Below are 17,612 nucleotides of genomic sequence, written 5' to 3' on the forward strand. Positions count from 1 at the left end.
GACACACACACACACACATACAGAGGGTTGGAAAGGCTGCATTCAAAATGTAGCTGAAGAGTTGGATTATGTATGAACTGCTATATTTATCCATTTTGATAGATAAAAATATTCAGTATCTCTAAAATGTAAAATGTAAATCGTTTTACCAACCAACGATTTAGGTTTCCCACTGTCCTTAAAAAAGTGCCACAATTTTAATGTTGTGCTATTGATCATTTTGCAAGAGAGGTTGCCCCCTTTTTAAATAATACAGTAGATATCTCATTTCAGAATTAAGCTCTACAGTTGGTAACACATTCAGTAGGTGCTTACAGTAACTAAAGATGCTAACTGGTACCTAAACCTAAAGCTGCAGTGGAGCTGAGAGTTTACCTGTGGAGAAAGCGACAGCCACGTAGGTGATTCCCGTGATGAGGATGGCCAGCAGGGTTCCTTTAGGGATCGCTGACTGAGGATCCTGAAGGTGGAAACACAGAAAACAGCAGATCCATAAAAGGCTGCATCATGTGGATCTCCTGTCCTGCAGCAGGACTCTGCTCCGGTTAGAGCAGCAACAACAGACAGAAGGATAGAAGGACATGTACTGAACGAGTTCCCCATTATAAACACCTTGGAATTTGGTTGGATGGGAAATTGTCTTTTAAAACACACATTGATATTTTAATTAAGATATTGCGGATGAAGCTTGGATTCTTCTATCGAAACAGATCCTGTTTTCCATGGCCTACTAGAAAGAGACTAATAATCCTTTCTGTTCTGGATTACGGGACATAATCTATAGAAATGCATCTGCTGCCACGCTTAAACCATTAGATGCAGTTTATCACTCAGCTTTTAGATTTACAACAGGTGATAGTTACAGTACCCACCATCGCATCCTCTATAACAAGGTTGGTTGGCCCTCCCTTTAGTATCAGGAGAGATCAGCATTGGTTTATGTTTATTTACAAAGCCCTCGTTGGGAGATTACCATTCTACCTTAACTCACTTTTACACTGGACTATTGGAGCCTACCACACATGCTCCCAGGACTGTCTAATACTGAGTAATAATAGTTTGTTTAAATATGATTCCCTTGTTCCCCTGGGACATTTTCAGTCAAAGATATCAACTCTGGTTAACCTTAATTGCACCTGTTTTAAATTATGTACTTGTGAGGATGGACTGATCTGTGTAATTCTCTTTTTGAATTGTCTTTTTTGTTTGTTTATTTAGTTGTTTATTTATTCATTTATTCATTAATTTCCTCTTTCGTGTTATTTGTGATTTTCTCTACTTGTAATCTCGGCACCACTGGAAAAGAGGGTCTCAACCCTCAGTGCGTCTTCAGAGAACTAAATAAAGGTTGATTCATTTCACTTCACACTGAAGAGGTTCAGACCTGTTTTATGTTTGAATATACAGAATCTAATGTGTCTCTGTAGCTGTAAGGGCAAAAATCTGATGTGTAAATGGTGATACACTGTGCTCCAGCAGACTAAGGAGTCATGGACTTCCAATGTCATGGGATCTCAGATAAAAATTAACTTTAGTGGCATGATAAGAGATTTCTTACATTGCCAAAGCATTGAAATAGCAACATATCAGTTTACAAAAAGTATAGCAGGGTCAATGAAATATTCAGTTGGGCCTGGGAAGTGACTACATTTTATTATTATTATTATTATTATTATTATTATTATTATTATTAGTTATTGTTTGTTAGAGCCATATGGTACATCAGGTTTATTTAGCATATTGTGCCTCATATGAATCATTTGTAGTTATAAGTAATTTAATATTGTGTTAATATTATATTTGACGCTATGTCATTTGGAATGTTTAATATTTGATTTGTGATGTTCAATCATATTTATCTAGCAGTGATTTATCTAAGATGCTTATCTGTGCTCTATTAGTCTGTCCTGCTATCGTAAATTGGAGTAATTGGAGTAATTATCCATGTGTGCATCAGTACGCATGCGCTCTAGTAGGCAGAAGGTTTTCAATGGAGCGAGACGTGGAGCAACAGTTTTCTGACTGTAACCGCATCTGTAGGCAATTTGTATTTGTGTAAGATCAGAAAAAGAACAGATAGCTAGATTAGGACTCCATGTGGAGACGTTTTATTTTGTAATTGACACCTTTTGTGGAATAAATCATCTATTTTTTTTATCTTACACCTGTCTCGTTTATACCATATGGATTATTAAGCTACAGAAGTCTTATGTGGAAGTTTGCCTTTTGGAAACCACGAGTCAGAAACGTTACGTCCTGCAAGAGTGGCAAAAGAAGGTTTTTGTTTTAGTTTGCCACTACATTGTTTTTTATATATAGGAACTTCAGTCCGCTGTCTTCTTCCCTATAAGGTTATGGCAGTTGGTCACATAGTTTGCTGCTAAAATTGATATAGAGTATCTGTTGATATCTTAGTTTTTGAAGATCTGTTAATGTGTCAAATTCTCTCTCTCTCACTCTTCTTCACCTTGATCATTTTAGGATACAGGACTATTTGTTATGTCATTTATCATGATGCTCATCCATGACCCTGACATTCCTTACTACTGGTTGCTTGTAATGTTGGTGAGCTACAAATTTTTGCTCGTTCAGCTGTTGCAGGACTGTTAGTCTCTCTGGATTAGAGCGTCAGATAAATCCACAACACGTAAACAAGGCCGACTCACAGCGAGGTCTCCGGAGATGTTGGCTCCTGCCAGGATCCCGGTGGCTGCTGGGAAGAAAATGGCGAAGACGGAGAAGAACGTCTCGTCCTCTCTGAAGTCTGGACCCATGTTCTCTAAGAGGATCGCCGCTTGGGGGGGAAAGGAGGGTGAAATCACAGGAAAATATAAGTTCAGTTTTTCAAAAATATTTACATTTTAATTTTAACACTGCTGAGATTAGGGGTTCCATTCCCTGTGGAGCTCAATGGGTAGAGCAAGGCATTAAGGGTTAGAGGTTCAATTCCCACGAGGGCCACCTACACCTACACAATGTCTACACTATATTGACAACTTGACCTTGTATTGATAGCAAAAAATAGGATATAGATAAATATTTAAAGATTGTTTAATATCAAAGCTGCATCTTCAGCATGCTAATACAAAGAATACAGAAATAATTTGATTCAATGTGATATTGACTATTGACAGATTTGGAGATGTACTTTCAATATAAGCTTCCATCTAATATCCTAAAGCCCAGTTATACCAAGGGTGGGGGACAAACGCAGTGTGAATGAGAAGTCAGTGGCAAACAAGTGATTGGATTTCTTTGCATGCCAGTGGCTACACATACACATGCTTCATTTGAGATAGAGAAGAAAGTGGTTAGACGCAAATCAAGCAAACCACTTTCCAGCCTGTACTCTGTTTTAGAATACCTATCTTTGAATTTTCTACTGCTGCTCAGCAATGGAGGACAGTGCTATGAGCAGGGGCGGACTTAGTGATTTGGGGGCCCTAGACAAAGGCAATCATGGGGTCCCCTGAATGCCGACATTCACCCTTTTCAATCCATCCTTTCTATACATTATCTTCAAGTCGGGCTGAGTTTGGAAGATGTGGGAATATTGCCAGCTCAAGCAGTGACCAGTAGGGTTCCTACACTGATAGAAGTAGACAAAGGACATATATTACTTAATCCCCCTTTAACCAGAGAGTGATCAGTGGACTGTGATGTGAAGAAGCAGACTGACTGTTGTAGCCGAAGAATCCCTTGGGCTCCTTGCTCTCCATGGGGATGAAGGTTCCTATGAAGTAGTTGGCGATCGCTCCCAGCAGGATGACCAGCAGCACGATCTGAGCCTGAGCCACACACACACACACACACACACACACACACACACACACACACACACACACACACACACACACACACACACACACACACAGAGATTACTTTTATCGCTGCACTGCACAGTTTTTGCATGTTGCCAATAAGGTAAGTCAATGAGGTTTACTAACAATGTCAACCAGCTGTGTTAAGATGAATTATACTGATCCATGAGGGGAAATTGTGTCATTACAGCAGCATAGAGTAGGATGGATTTAAATGAGAATTCAAGAACAAAATATTAAATTTTCACTTGGTTATTGACAGATACACAGATTTACTGATGTTTGTACTTTAGAGATTTAGACATTTATGGTTTTAAGGTAGCAGGAGGACAAATGAAGATGCTATTTTCTCACAGAGCGATAACAACCCGGTGAAGAAAAACACCAAAACTATTCAACATGTCAAGACTTCCACAGCCTTGCAGTACTTAAGCCTGATCCAATAGTCATGCAGTCTGACATAGAAACATCAGTTCTGGGGCGTTAACAAACACACACACCTGGAGAACAGAGGACTTGAGTGTATTTGTTTTCCTGTTTCCTCCGTCTTACCTTGGCCTCCCACTCCATCCCGGCCACAGAGATCCCCAGCAGCAGGATGACAGTCAGAGTGCCGACGATACGAATGTCGTTCAGCTCATCAGTCATCAGAGCGTCCACATCCTGGAAAACAGTGGTGGAAAGTAACTAAGTACATTTACTCAAGTACTGTACTTACGTAAAATTTTGAGATACTTTACTTGAGTATTTCCCTTTGATGCTACTTTATACTTCCACTCCACTACATTTCAGAGGGAAATATTGTACTTTCTACTCCACTACATTTATTTGACAGCTTTAGTTACTTTTCAGATGGAGATTTGACACAATGGATAATATAACAAGCTTTTAAAATACAACACATTGTTAAAGATGAAACCAGTGGTTTCCAACCTTTTTGGCTTTTGACGTCTTACAGAAAGCAGTGTGTAGTCGGGTCACATTTCAGATGTCTATGAGTTGTTAACAGCTCCACCAAATAGTGATTTTTCCCTCTAAACCTCACATGGTTTCATTTCAATAAATGTTCAAATGATCCAATATTTCAGCAGAAATCAAAGATTAGAGAAAAAGTCCAAAAACTGAAAACAGATTTTTATATCAGAACTTTGTTTTTTTCTTCTTTCCTCTCATTAATCATCTCACGACCCCTCAGATTTATCTAGTGACCCTTTGGAGGGGCCCGACCCCTAGGTTGGGAACCACTGGACTAAACTAGCTGTATATAAAGTAGTTCAAACTAGCTCCACCTCCAGCAGCTACAACAGTAACATGCTGCTTACACACTGATGCTTCAGTATTAATAATCTAATGATGTCATATATAATAAAATATCAGTCAGAGGGACCAAACCACTACTTTTACTTTAATACTTTAACTACATTTTGCTGCTAATACTTATGTACTTTTACTTAAGTAGGATTTTTCATGCAGGACTTTTACTTGTAATGGAGTATTTTTACATTGCTGTATTGGTACTTTTACTTAAGTAAAGGATCAGAGTACTTCTTCCACCACTGCTGGAACCAACAGCCAATCAATACATGGATCAGGACCAGGATCAGTGATAGACTGGTCCAGAGACAGACAGACAGACAGACAGATAGATAGATAGATAGATAGATAGATAGATAGATAGATAGTAGGGATGGGACGATATATCAAAACTGAATATATCACATGTTCCTCACGTTGAGCAGCTCGACGACCGTCTCAGCGAAGCCGACGACGTACATGGCGACCGCCACGGCGTTGGCGAAGGCGAAGATGAGACCGATGGAGCCTCCGAACTCCGGCCCCAGGCTCCTGGAGATCAGGTAGTACGCCCCTCCTGGGTGGCAGGGACACACACACACATACTTTATTCTCCATGACATTAATAATAATAGCTTTATAACGTGATGCTTTATGGTCTGGAGCTGGTGGGGACTCTGGATCAAAAACACTAGTTTGGTTTGCATTGATGTTAGGAAAGATCTGTTGCTTTTCTTTATCTCTGGAGAAATACACCATATCTCAATACTGAACTAATTTAGGATCATCGATATCTAAATTCTTACTCCTAATCCCCATTTAGGTGCAATAATTAGACACACATGAGAATATCCACCTGCTTTCACTGTAAGAAAAGTGTGAAATCTGCACTCACATATTTCTGAGACGTTTCTCCTTTCTGACCCATTAGAGACTTAGAGGAGAACGAGTGCAGATTAAGAAATGTGAGAAACAAAATGAAAGAGCCAAGTGAGAAGCATCAAATACCAGAGTGAGGCAGTCCAAGGCTCGTTTCTCAGCAGCAGAGTTTCAGAAGTTATGAGAACATTGGTCAAAATCTCACAGTGATTTTAAATGAAACTCATCTGTGTCTATTAGAAGTGAAAGAGAGGAAGAGGAGCTCTGGCTTGGGAAGTTGCTGCACCACAGCCACAGTAGGACCAGTTTAGCTGCTAGTAGGAGTGACATGGTACATTGTAGGAGCAGTGCAGGAGCCCAGTACAGGCACAGCACTTCCACAGTATAAAATGACATGGTCTTAAGTCCTTGGTTGACAAATTCAAAACTTTTACTCACTGGATCCTAAGGAAGCGTAATGCATTCACTTGAGAAAAAAAAAAAAAAGTCCTGTTTTTCTGAATTAACGAGATAATTATCTCAGAATTCTGAGAAAAGTTTTCATGGAAAAAAAAATAATTCTGCTCTGTTTTTCTGAATTAAAGAGATATCTAGCCAGACTCTTCTTCTGTGGTTCCCCGGTGGTGGAACGAGTTGCCAAACTCCATTCGATCCACAGAATCCCTCTCTATCCTTAAGAAAAGGCTAAAGACCCAGCTCTTTAGCGAATACCTCCTTTCATAAAAAATAAATAAATAAATAAATAAATAAATTTTTTATGCACTCTATGCATTACCTCATAGCACTGCCTTGTAGCACTCCCTCGTAGCACCTATGTCCTGTTGGACCAGAACTTAGCTCTATAGCACTTACTCTCGTTGTTCTCTCCTATCTAGAAACTTGCTTGTGTTGTATGCAAATCTCATGTGTAAGTCGCTTTGGATAAAAGCGTCTGCCAAATGTGAAATTGTAAATTGTAAATTGTTATCTCAAAATCCCAAGAGAAGCTTTCATTCCTACTTGAGAGCTCGATTTCATGGAAGCAAACATGTCCCACCTGTTTAGTTTAATCCAGTTTAATTTTGCTTTTGGTTTGTAACACTGGGAGATACTCGTGTCTTTAAGTAATATAGATGGTATTGCAACCGTAGGCTACTCCATGCAGGTGAGAGCTTCTCGCAGGATTTTGAGATATCTCGTTAATTCAGAAAAACAGAGCAGAATTTTTTTTTCCATGAAAACTTTTCTCAGAATTCTGAGATAATTATCTCGTTAATTCAGAAAAACAGGGCAATTTTTTTCTCTCAAGTGGATGCATTACACTTCCGTAGGATCCTCTATATTTTAGAGATATTGGAAGACAAACTTTAGGTTTAGATGATTTCACCCCCAAATTGGATAGACATTAGAAATAAACCTCCTGTTCCAGACTGTCTCACCTCCTCGTACGAAACCGTTGGTTGCTATAGCAGAGGTGGACAGACCGGTGATGGTGGTGACCAGCGTCGCCATAGCGATGATCGCAATGGTCAGACCTGTTATAGACACAAGTAAAAAAAATCAGTTTGTGTTTTATTTTGTTGCATACTGTATTACATCATTTTGTTTTGTGACTGATTGTTGATTAGTTGGATCCAGGGAGGCTTGTTCTCTGTAAAGTCCTTTGAGGCAGGCTTTGTTATAAAGGCTGCAGAAATAAACTTAACTGTTTCAACCCTTCTGTATTAGAACAGGACCTGTTACTCTGCTACGAAAACCTCAGTAAACCCCATGTTACAATAAGTCAGAATAGGACTAGGACACATTGAATAAAACAGAACCTGCCTCTGCTGTTGAGGATAAAATGTCACCTGTGTTACATGATATCAGAATATAGAGCAGTGGTTCCCAACGTGGGGTCCGGGGACCCCCAGAGGTCCTTGAGGGGTTCCAGGGGTCCCCAGCAAACTGATGAATTGTTAAACTTCACCATTATTTCATTTACAAGACATTAACACAATTAGAGAATGTAGAAGAATGACTGTTTTGATCATAGTTTCTCTGTTATCTCTCTATCTCCAATACAGATAGTCAAGGAGTTCTGGACAAAATCATATCTAACAATAAAAATATTCTCAGATTTGGGTCAAATGGGGGTCCGTGGCTCTAATGTGGACTAAATGAGGGGTCCTTGATATGAAAAATGTTGAGAATCACTGATATAGAGGATCAGTCCTGTTGCACTGCTCTGAAACACAGCGTGTCAACCCTGTTACATTAGGACGGTGACACATTTGGCAACTTTAGAGCAGATTGACATAACAACAAGCAATGGAGTCAGACCCGGGTGGAAAATATACACAAATGTAGCAGCAACATACTGTATCTGTTTCTGATTAAACTAACAACACTGTGGCAACTCCTTGGGCTCTGTTGTCACTACCAAAAGAGATGCCTTAGATTGTAATTGATCAACTCAGCTCAATTTGTAGTATGAAATGGCAATAGTAAATAGAGTAATAGAGTAAATGATTGCCAAATTTTGGAATGTTAACTTCCCAGTAAGTGCAAGTTACCAAATCCTGGTTAATTCAGCAACAAACTTGTACTCATGTCTATTTTTCTGTAGTTATGTTGTTTTTTATGGTATCTTGTTGTACTCATTTTTTTTTTTACCTTGTGCTCTATTGTATCTTGCTGTACTCAGTTTACCTTCTTTTTACCTCACTGTTTTAATCTCTTATTCTCACAAAAGCCCTTCTAGGGACGGGTGTTGCAAATTAGCATCCGCTATAAACACTATGATACTTGCATCGGATAGCTGTTCTCAGTTTCTCTATGTATATTGTATCTGTCCCTATCAAATAAACCACAAATAAATAAATAAATAAGTGTCATCAAGACTTCATCATATAACCTCACTAGACGTTAAGATGTTGCCTGTCATGTTGCACTCAAACCACCAGCAGCTTCAGAAAACACTGATATGAGTCCATTCATTTTTCTATGACCAGATAAATGTCAGCTGATGTTAACGATGGTCTATCAATCAACCAATCAAACTTTATTTATATAGCACCTTTCATACAGGTTAGTGCACTTCAAAGTGCTTCACAGATGACTGACAAGTGGACAATTAGAACACGTGTAGACCGTAAAAACAATTTGAGACCGATGCAAAAAAAAAAAAAAAAAATATGACAGTGCAATACAATAAAAATAGATTTAAAAGCAAAAATATATCATAATAATATTAATAAAATAACAGATTAAATAAAATAGAATAAAATTTGACAACATAAAAACAATAAAATAAGTGAATAAAATAAAGTAAATAAAGTCTAAAAACCATTCTTAATCAAAAGCCAGGCTGAAGAGGAAGGTTTTAAGTTTACGTTTAAAGATTTCAACCCTTCCAGCTGCTCTCAGATCCACTAGCAGACTGTTCCAGAGGCTCGGAGCATAAAAGCTAAAAGCTGCCTCACCTAAAGTTTTAGTCCTGTGCTTTGGAACAGCTAACAGACTGGTGCCAGAGCACCTGAGGGGTCTAATAACCAGTATTGTACCAGCATTGTAAAATCAGCCATGAGGCAACAACATGTCTGTGTGGAGGAGGGACGAGTGTTTTCTACCCACCGACTCCCGCCTGTCCCACGATCCAGGACATCCTGATGAAGAGCATCACACCCCAGATATTCAGCATGCAGCGGATCTGCAACACACACACACACACACACACACACACACACACACACAGAGGATCAGACTGATGATTCGGTCTGTAGTTATAAAGCCACAGAGGAGGATACAGGGAGCGTGTCTGCAGGTCTCTCTCTCTCACCAGGACTCCCGTCACCCAACCGAACTTCACGCTTCCTCCCTTCGCCTCCTTGGCCGCCATGGCCGCCGCCTCCTCCGCCGCCGTAGGCTCCTCCCCATTGGCCAGGCCCTCCTCAAACGGCTCCTGCCAGCCAATCACAGCCAGGACGGAAATTAGTGCTTACAGTGAGGTCAACAGAAGAACGAGGTTCACATCCTACAACACCAACATTACAAACAACCAGCAGTAAGGAGGTCAGAGGTCACAGGGCATTATAGGGTTATTATAGTTTTACAATTTCCATCGGTTTTGGATTACAACCTGCAGTTCTTTAATCATCTGATAAAGTTGAAAATGTCTGCAACATGTTTGGGGTCAGTTAATAAATAAACTCATCAAATCCAGTTCAACTGAGGAACTGGAATTTGAAAAAACCTACAGGAAACAGAACTGGAATTGAATTGGAATTTCAGGAAGTTGAATTCAATGACATTCTGTGAAATTCCATGTTTTTTTTTGTTTTATCTTACAACATATCTGAGATTACACATAGATATTATGCAGTGACCAAAAAAGTGTTAAACAAATCAAAACTATCTCATATTTTAAATTCTTTGCCTTGATGGAAAGGCAAAGGCTTTGGAAAGAAATTCATACATAGGATCAACTTCACTATTTATATTTGTCTAAGAAACTAATTTCAAGCATTTAAACAGAAGCCTTTAGATCAAAATGGCTTTAAGAGAATGAGAAACATAGTCAACATAGACTTTTGATGGATAGTGTTATATATTATCAATACTGAATATCATAAAATGTTAAAGGAACCTTTCAGCTGGTATTTGATGCAGAACATGTGATGGTAATCCATACATTATGACTGAGTGTTGATTTGTTGAACTGTCTTTTATTTGATTCATAATGTTTTGATTTATAATGTCACAATGTCAGTGAGTCGAAACTCTCTTAGAAGTGGAATTTAATGGAATTTAATGGAATTCAGTTCTGATTCCTGTCGTTCACATTCAATTCACATTCTGTTTCCTCACAGCTGGGAGACTTTCACACTGCAGGAGCTCAACTGGAGTTTAACATGACTTCTCACTTCAGTTCATGAGTGGAACCAAACCCTGGTCCTGCAAGTTAAAACTGACAGTCGGCACTTTGTCATGTCATTTCCAGTGGTGGAAGAAGTACTCAGATCTTTTACTTAAGTAAAAGTAGTATACACAGTATAAAAATACTCTGTTACAAGTAAAAGTCCTGCATTCAAAATGTTACTTAAGTCAAAGTACAAAAGTATTAGCATCAAAATGTACTTAAAGCGACAAAAGTAAAAGTACTCATTATGCAGAATGGCCCATTTCAGAATAATACAGTATATATTATATTATTGAATTATAATTATTGATGCATTAATGTGTAAGCATCACTTTAATGTTGCAGCTGGAAAAGGTGGGGCTGATTTCCACTACTTTATATACTGCTGGGTAGCTTACAGTAATCTATAATAATAATAATACATCACAATTTATTAGTTGATTATATTTTGTATTAATAATCTGAATCTGCAAAGTAACTAGTAACTTAAGTTATCAAATAAAGGTAGTGGAGTAAAAAGTACAATATTTCCCTCTGAAATGTAGTGGAGTAGAAGTATAAAGTAGCATAAAATGGTAATACTCAAGTAAAGTACAAGTACCTCAAACGTATACTTAAGTACAGTATTCGAGTAAATGTACTTAGTTACTTTTCAGCTCTGGTCATTTCTCATTGTAAGTAATAAGCGAAGGAAGCTGAAAGTCAAACAATGTGTTGCTGTAAATCTACAATGTGAGTCTATACAGTGACAGAGGAGTGGGTGACCGGCCGGGGATGCCTGGTCCTGAGAGACAGCATTGTGTGTGTGTGTGTGTGTGTGTGTGTGTGTGTGTGTGTGTGTGTGTGTGTGTGTGTGTGTGTGTGTGTAACGTGCAGGTCATGCTCCCAGTGATGTCATGCTGCCCATTCAGAGCCTCTCAGGTGGGAGGGGGGGGGGAATGCTGTATTATTTAAACTAAACCGCAGCAGTGGGAGTTAAAAAGACTCTGACTGGACAAACAGTTAGAGAGATGAGAGAGAGATGATGAAATGAAATCTCAAGACTCTGCGCTGCCATGGAGTTATGACAAAATGAGCCTCAGGGAGACAGGAGATACTGTAGCTGTCTAATATATTCCCTCTATTCTCTTGGGGGCAATTATGGAAATGAGCCCTAATGAAAAATCACCATAAATCCCTATAATATCACTATAGGGAGTTATAGTGTGTCTGTGCTCAAAAGTGAGTTTAAACTGCCATTATCATACTTTACTTTTGCGTTTTGAATCTCCTATGGTATCACTCTAATGTTCCTATAATATTCCTATAGGGACTTATAGTGTGTTTGTGCTCCTCAGCAGTAACTTTATAGTGAAATTATCAAACTTTATGGCATTTGTTTTTCCTATAATATTCATTTAGGGACTTACAGTGTTTCTGTGATACTCAGTGAATTAATAGTGGCGGTATTATACTTTATTGTATTTTGTAAATCACCTATCACTATAATATTTCTGTAATATTTACATATAATAGGCTATTCCATTTTGCTCTGAACCTTGTAGCTTTGTTTGTATAGCAGGCCTATCCGTCTAAAAAATATTAAAGGATTACTATATTACAATACAGTAATTTTAGTAAGGCATGATACCCAGAATGAAAACAGTTTATTACTTTATCAAGCTCGTCGTGCAGCTCCGACAGCGACGGTCTGGTCAGCTTCTCCCCGAAGGGCGCAGCGGTCTGCCGGTAGAAGTCTATGTTGGGAACCGCGTCGATGGTGTTGTGTCCGAAGGTCCGCATGTAGTAGGTGTTGGAGTGGGAGTCTGAGATGTGCGTCTGTCCCGTGCCCGTGGAGTGGAGACTGACCGAGTCGCTCTTCACCGTGTCCCCGTTATGGGAGACGTCCGGCGGGAGGCCGATGTCCATGGCGCTCCCCAGCCCGCCTGGGTCCAGGAACCCCACCACCCGGAACCGGCCTTTGGACTCCTCCGGGGGTTTGGACCCATCGCTGGAGGCCGGGCCCGGGGCGCCTCGCTCCCCGGACGCGGTGGACGCCGCCTCGGTGACCAGATCCACCTGGAAGCGGCTCTGCGGGGAGCCGCCGGACTTCAAGGCCGGCTTCTGTCCCGACATGTCCGCCTGGAGATGTGAAGAAACCTCCGCGGGATCGCTGATGTACCGGGAGAGGACCGGTTACCGTGAAATAACCACCTGGTCGACAAAACGACGCTCCAAAACCAAACAGCAGCGCCGCAGCACCGGCATTTAGTACCGAGCTGTCAGTGAAGAGCTGCAGACACACAGAAGAGAAATAACGACTGAACTCATCAGACTGAGATGCAGATGAAGCTTTAGAGCTCACAGTTACATTCAAACAGACTTTCACCGTCCTGTTCTCCTCTGCTAAACTGGGTATTGGCTGCGCCAGGACGCGCGCCAAAGATCTGTGCGTAATGGACACCAACCCGTTCTCTCTCTCTCTCTCTCTCTCTCTCTCTCTCTCTCTCTCTCTCTCTCTCTCTCTCTCTGCCCCCAATCTATTTCTCAGACCCCCCCCCCCCCCTCCTCTCCCTCCGTCCATCCATCCACGAGTTGGCGAGAGTGACGTGCCCTCAGTTGGTAACTCAAACAGCTTATTGTCATCTCTCTCTCTCTCTCTCTCTCTCTCTCTCTCTCTCTCTCTCTCTCTCTCTCTCTGTCTTTCGAGACATCCCAGCACGTCGGGAACACGGAGGAGAGGAGGAGGAGGAGGAAGAAGAGAGGACGGATTGGTGTCCATTACGCACCAAACTTTGGCATGCGTCTGTGCGTCTTTGGCGCATAGAGAGAGAGAGAGAGAGAGAGAGAGAGAGAGAGAGAGAATTCAGAAAATGTTATGAAGCTAAATGGCTCAACATCAGCAGCACAGTGTGTTTTCTTTTGAAGAGTCCAAAAGTCCAAGTGAAGTCCATGTCATTAATATCGAGTCTCAAGTCTAAATGTAGAACAGCAAGTCAAGTCAGAACAAATCAAGAGTCCAGTATCAATTTAATATCTTAAAGAAAACTAAATATCTAGGACTTTTCAATGCAATATGGTTTTAACAGGATAAAAACTTGGTAAGAGCATCATGAGTTTGATTTCTATAATCAGTTTCAACTTCAATAAATTCAATCATTCCATACAAATTCAGAAAACAGAATTTAAATTCAGTCGTCTGCTGGAACAAATCTCATCACTTTCAATCTGAGTCATTTACACAAACACAAGATCTCAAGTCAAGACTTTAGAAACCTTTTCAAGTCATCAAAGTCGAGTCCCAAGTCACCAGAACCCAAGTCAAGTCTCAAGTCTGACTCGAGTCTAAATCATGTGACTGGAGTCTCCACCTCTGTACAAGACAGATTTTACAGATTTTACAGATTTTACACTTTGATTTCAAACATCAAAAAGCTTTTTCTCACAGCTGGAGGCCAAAGTTTCAGTCTGTCTTCACCTCCGTCCTGCTGCAGCTGGAGAGGACTCAAGGACACTTCAGCAAGGCGGAGGCTTCCTGAGACGTGTGTGTGTGTGTGTGTGTGTGTGTGTGTGTGTGTGTGTGCGTGTGTGTGGAGGGGGGAGGGGGGTGTTCTGGTGGCATAAAACAAAGGCATTTGTCATCAGTCCTGCTCTCCCTGACATACTGAGGCATTCATACAGAAGCCTGGTCAGTGGGGAGGAGAGAGAGAAAGTGTGTGTGTGTGTGTGTGTGTGTGTGTGTGTGTGTTTGTGTCCTGCAGCAACATTAGCATAGGAAACAACAGCTGCTTTCTCTGTCAGATGCTTAATGCCCGGACCAAACACTGGAGAAACCCATAAAACATTATAAAAACATGAAAGTATGACCGGAACAACCAGAACTTGTAATAAAACAAATAATTTTATTACATAACCAACCTGATAATGTGGATTAATTCATCTTTAAGCAGAGAAAGAGTGTGATTCAGTCAGATTGATTTGTGTCGTGTGATTTGATTTTCAAAAACTATGGTAGCACTTTACAACGTCCTTATTCCAGTGTATTTACCTGTGAATTGATGTGAATTTTTGGATTGAACTTGGTTATTAACTGGCAGCTTTTTGGAAAATGTACATTTCCTGGCAAGTTGTTCCTATGGGATTAAAGCAACAACACTGAGGCAACTCTCCCGGCAATGTTGCCCATCAGATAGATCCAAAAGTGTTTCCCTGTTTAGAGATGATGTTAAAAAAATGCAATCACTTGTGTCTTGTTATAAAATTGTATCTCATCCTCTGGGTGACACCCAGATGACACCCAGATGACACCCAGGTGACACTCAGGTGACCCTCTGGGTGCTCTGTCCCTGGTGCTGAAGCTCCATGAGGAGGTGCAGGAAGACTTCTGTCTGGTGATGACTGCCACCAGGTGGTGAACATCAGAACTGCAGGACCAAACTGAGCTTTCCTACATTCACTAAAATTAACATTCACCCTGTTAAGATTTAAGAAAACGATTCAGTTGATTTTATACAAATGAACACAGTTTAAAAAGTAAAAATGAAGCAACATACAGTTCATTTGTTTAGTTTAATACCAACTAGAGTGAAACAAAATCAACTGAAGTTTTGGACCTATGTTATTGGATCTATGAAACAACTTAACATAATTTACTGATTCAGTTCAGTAAAGTTCAGTTCAGTTGTCATTTAGATGTGAATAAAACAAACACACTTAAAATGCATGTCATTATGAGACACACTCATGTTTTGTTCATTTATTTATTTTGCACTTGTGCACAGTGAACTTTGCACTTCTCATTACTGGCTGCATGTGTTGGTGGCTCCTGACAGTAAAATGAAAAACAAACTGCAGTTCCTGCACGTAAAACAGTGCAAAAGTGCAAAAGGTGCAAAGTGAGACGCTGATGAAGATGGAACATCAAACTGCTGGTTTTTGCACTTTTTTTTTTTTTTTTTTAACTTTGTTTATTGGGTTTTGCAAGCACATACAATTGTGTCATCAGAGCATTTATAAAAAGTAAATAGGTATATATTCCCTCTATACTTTATTATAAAAAAGTGACAATTGACATATTGCTAAACACCAAAACAGCTTACAAAGACTGAGAAAACTAAAATAACACAACCACAAACAAACATAAATAATAATAAAAAAAAAAAAAAACATCAGTCAGCTAGTAGTAAACCATGTCAGTAGTAGACACTAACAGTCAGTACAGCAGCATGTCACCCACACCACAACAAACACAATATTGATCCCCTCCAGACCGCAAAAGTTACTTCAATCAGGAATGAGTGGGAAATTTATCCTCTGAACAAATTGGAAGAATGGAACCCCTATTTTCCCAAATTTACTGGAGGAGCCACTTAATGAAAGTCTGATTTTTTCCAATCTAAGAAAATAAAGGATGTCTCTTATCCAGTGGGTATGAGAAGGAGATACAGTTGATTTCCGGGTGACATAAGCTAAGACGTCTTTTTTTTTGGATGTAGGGAGGGAAGGCGATGAGGGGAAGACCCCAAACAATGCTTGCACTCTTTACAGTTTTTTGCGGAGCTGAGTATGAATTCAGAAATACCATGAAAAGATTTTTTCCTTTTTGATGTTCAGGTTCCCTCCTTTTTCTCTTCAAATTGGAAGTGATGCGACTGCTGCCAGGTGAACTGAAGCAGCTGAGGCGGACAAACACGCTGAAAACCACAAATCCTCCTGTGAGCGAGCGGAGCAGAGCGGGTTTACCGGCTCTGTGTGATCCGGCTCTGTGTGATCCGGCTCTGTGTGATCCGGCTCTGTGTGATCCGGCTCTAGGCTCGGTACAGCTGCCGGCTCGTCACCACAGAGCTGTTGTACCTGCAGGGAGACACACAGGGAAGGCAGCAGATACAAATTTAGGAAAAGTCAACCCAAAAAGTAAAGCTTTACACTTCAAAATCTACTTCATCCATCCTTTTGATTCATAACATCTGGTCTGACAAATTTCCACAAATGAGGACAAAAAAGTTGTTTAAACACTTTCTATGAAGCCAGTGTCTATAATACATTATAATCATACTTATAACACATTCTAATGCCATCATAATGCATTATAAGTATAGTTATAATCATGCATAGACAGTTATAATGTTTTATAACTTTATAAACACATTACTTACAATCTGTTATAAAGCTTTTTCATTACCACTTAAATGAAAAAGCTTTATAACAGATTATGAGTAATGTTATAAAGCATTATAACTGTCTATGCATGATTATAAAGGTACTTATAATGCATTATGATGCCATTATAATGTGTTATAAGTATGATTATAATGTATTATAGACACTGGCTTCATAGAAAGAGTTCTTTTCCTCCTCTGCCAACTAAGTTGGATGGAGGTTATGTTTCTACCTCTGTCTGTCTGTCTGTCTGTCTTCTTCTTATATGTTGTGAACCTGAAGTGTTTCACCTGGAGAATTGGGAGGAGTGGTGAGCGGTCAGTCCGGTCTGGGTGAGAGGAGAGGAGGAGGAGGAGGAGGAGGAGGAGGAGGAGGAGGAAGAGTGTGTGTCCTGGCCGTGGCAGAGCCGCTCCCGACCGCAGACACACAGAGACTCCTCATGAGGAAGCACAGGGATTCCTGCCAGGGCTGCGTTCTGCCACACACACACACACACACACACACACACACACACACACACACACACACACACACACACGCACACACACACACACATATATACACACACACACGTACACGTTTGTTTTAGTATTTTTTCTGCT

General features: G+C 40.1%; 1 protein-coding gene across 5 annotated transcripts in view; it reads right to left on the reverse strand.

Moving 5' to 3' along the window:
• slc12a2l (solute carrier family 12 member 2-like) overlaps window positions 1-12,987 on the reverse strand; it is a 29,964-nt gene extending 16,977 nt beyond the window's left edge. For 4 of the 5 annotated variants that reach the window (XM_071524940.1, XM_071524938.1, XM_071524939.1 and 1 more), the window contains exons 1-9: window positions 12,526-12,987; window positions 9,793-9,915; window positions 9,588-9,663; window positions 7,412-7,507; window positions 5,552-5,691; window positions 4,374-4,484; window positions 3,680-3,788; window positions 2,667-2,794; window positions 376-460 (exon numbers count right to left, since the gene is read on the reverse strand). In XM_071524940.1, the coding sequence (XP_071381041.1) occupies window positions 376-460; window positions 2,667-2,794; window positions 3,680-3,788; window positions 4,374-4,484; window positions 5,552-5,691; window positions 7,412-7,507; window positions 9,588-9,663; window positions 9,793-9,915; window positions 12,526-12,987 (1,330 nt within the window). The remainder of the gene's footprint in view (window positions 1-375; window positions 461-2,666; window positions 2,795-3,679; window positions 3,789-4,373; window positions 4,485-5,551; window positions 5,692-7,411; window positions 7,508-9,587; window positions 9,664-9,792; window positions 9,916-12,525) is intronic. The other variant, XM_071524941.1, reaches the window with a different exon arrangement.
• Window positions 12,988-17,612: the final 4,625 nt, after the last annotated feature.

This window comes from Centroberyx affinis, unplaced genomic scaffold, assembly GCF_046629955.1.
Source record: "Centroberyx affinis isolate AG114_WGS23_722 - 3 ecotype Tasmania unplaced genomic scaffold, CSIRO-AGI_Caff_v1 ptg001250l_1, whole genome shotgun sequence".
Classification (NCBI taxonomy): Eukaryota; Metazoa; Chordata; class Actinopteri; order Beryciformes; family Berycidae; genus Centroberyx; species Centroberyx affinis.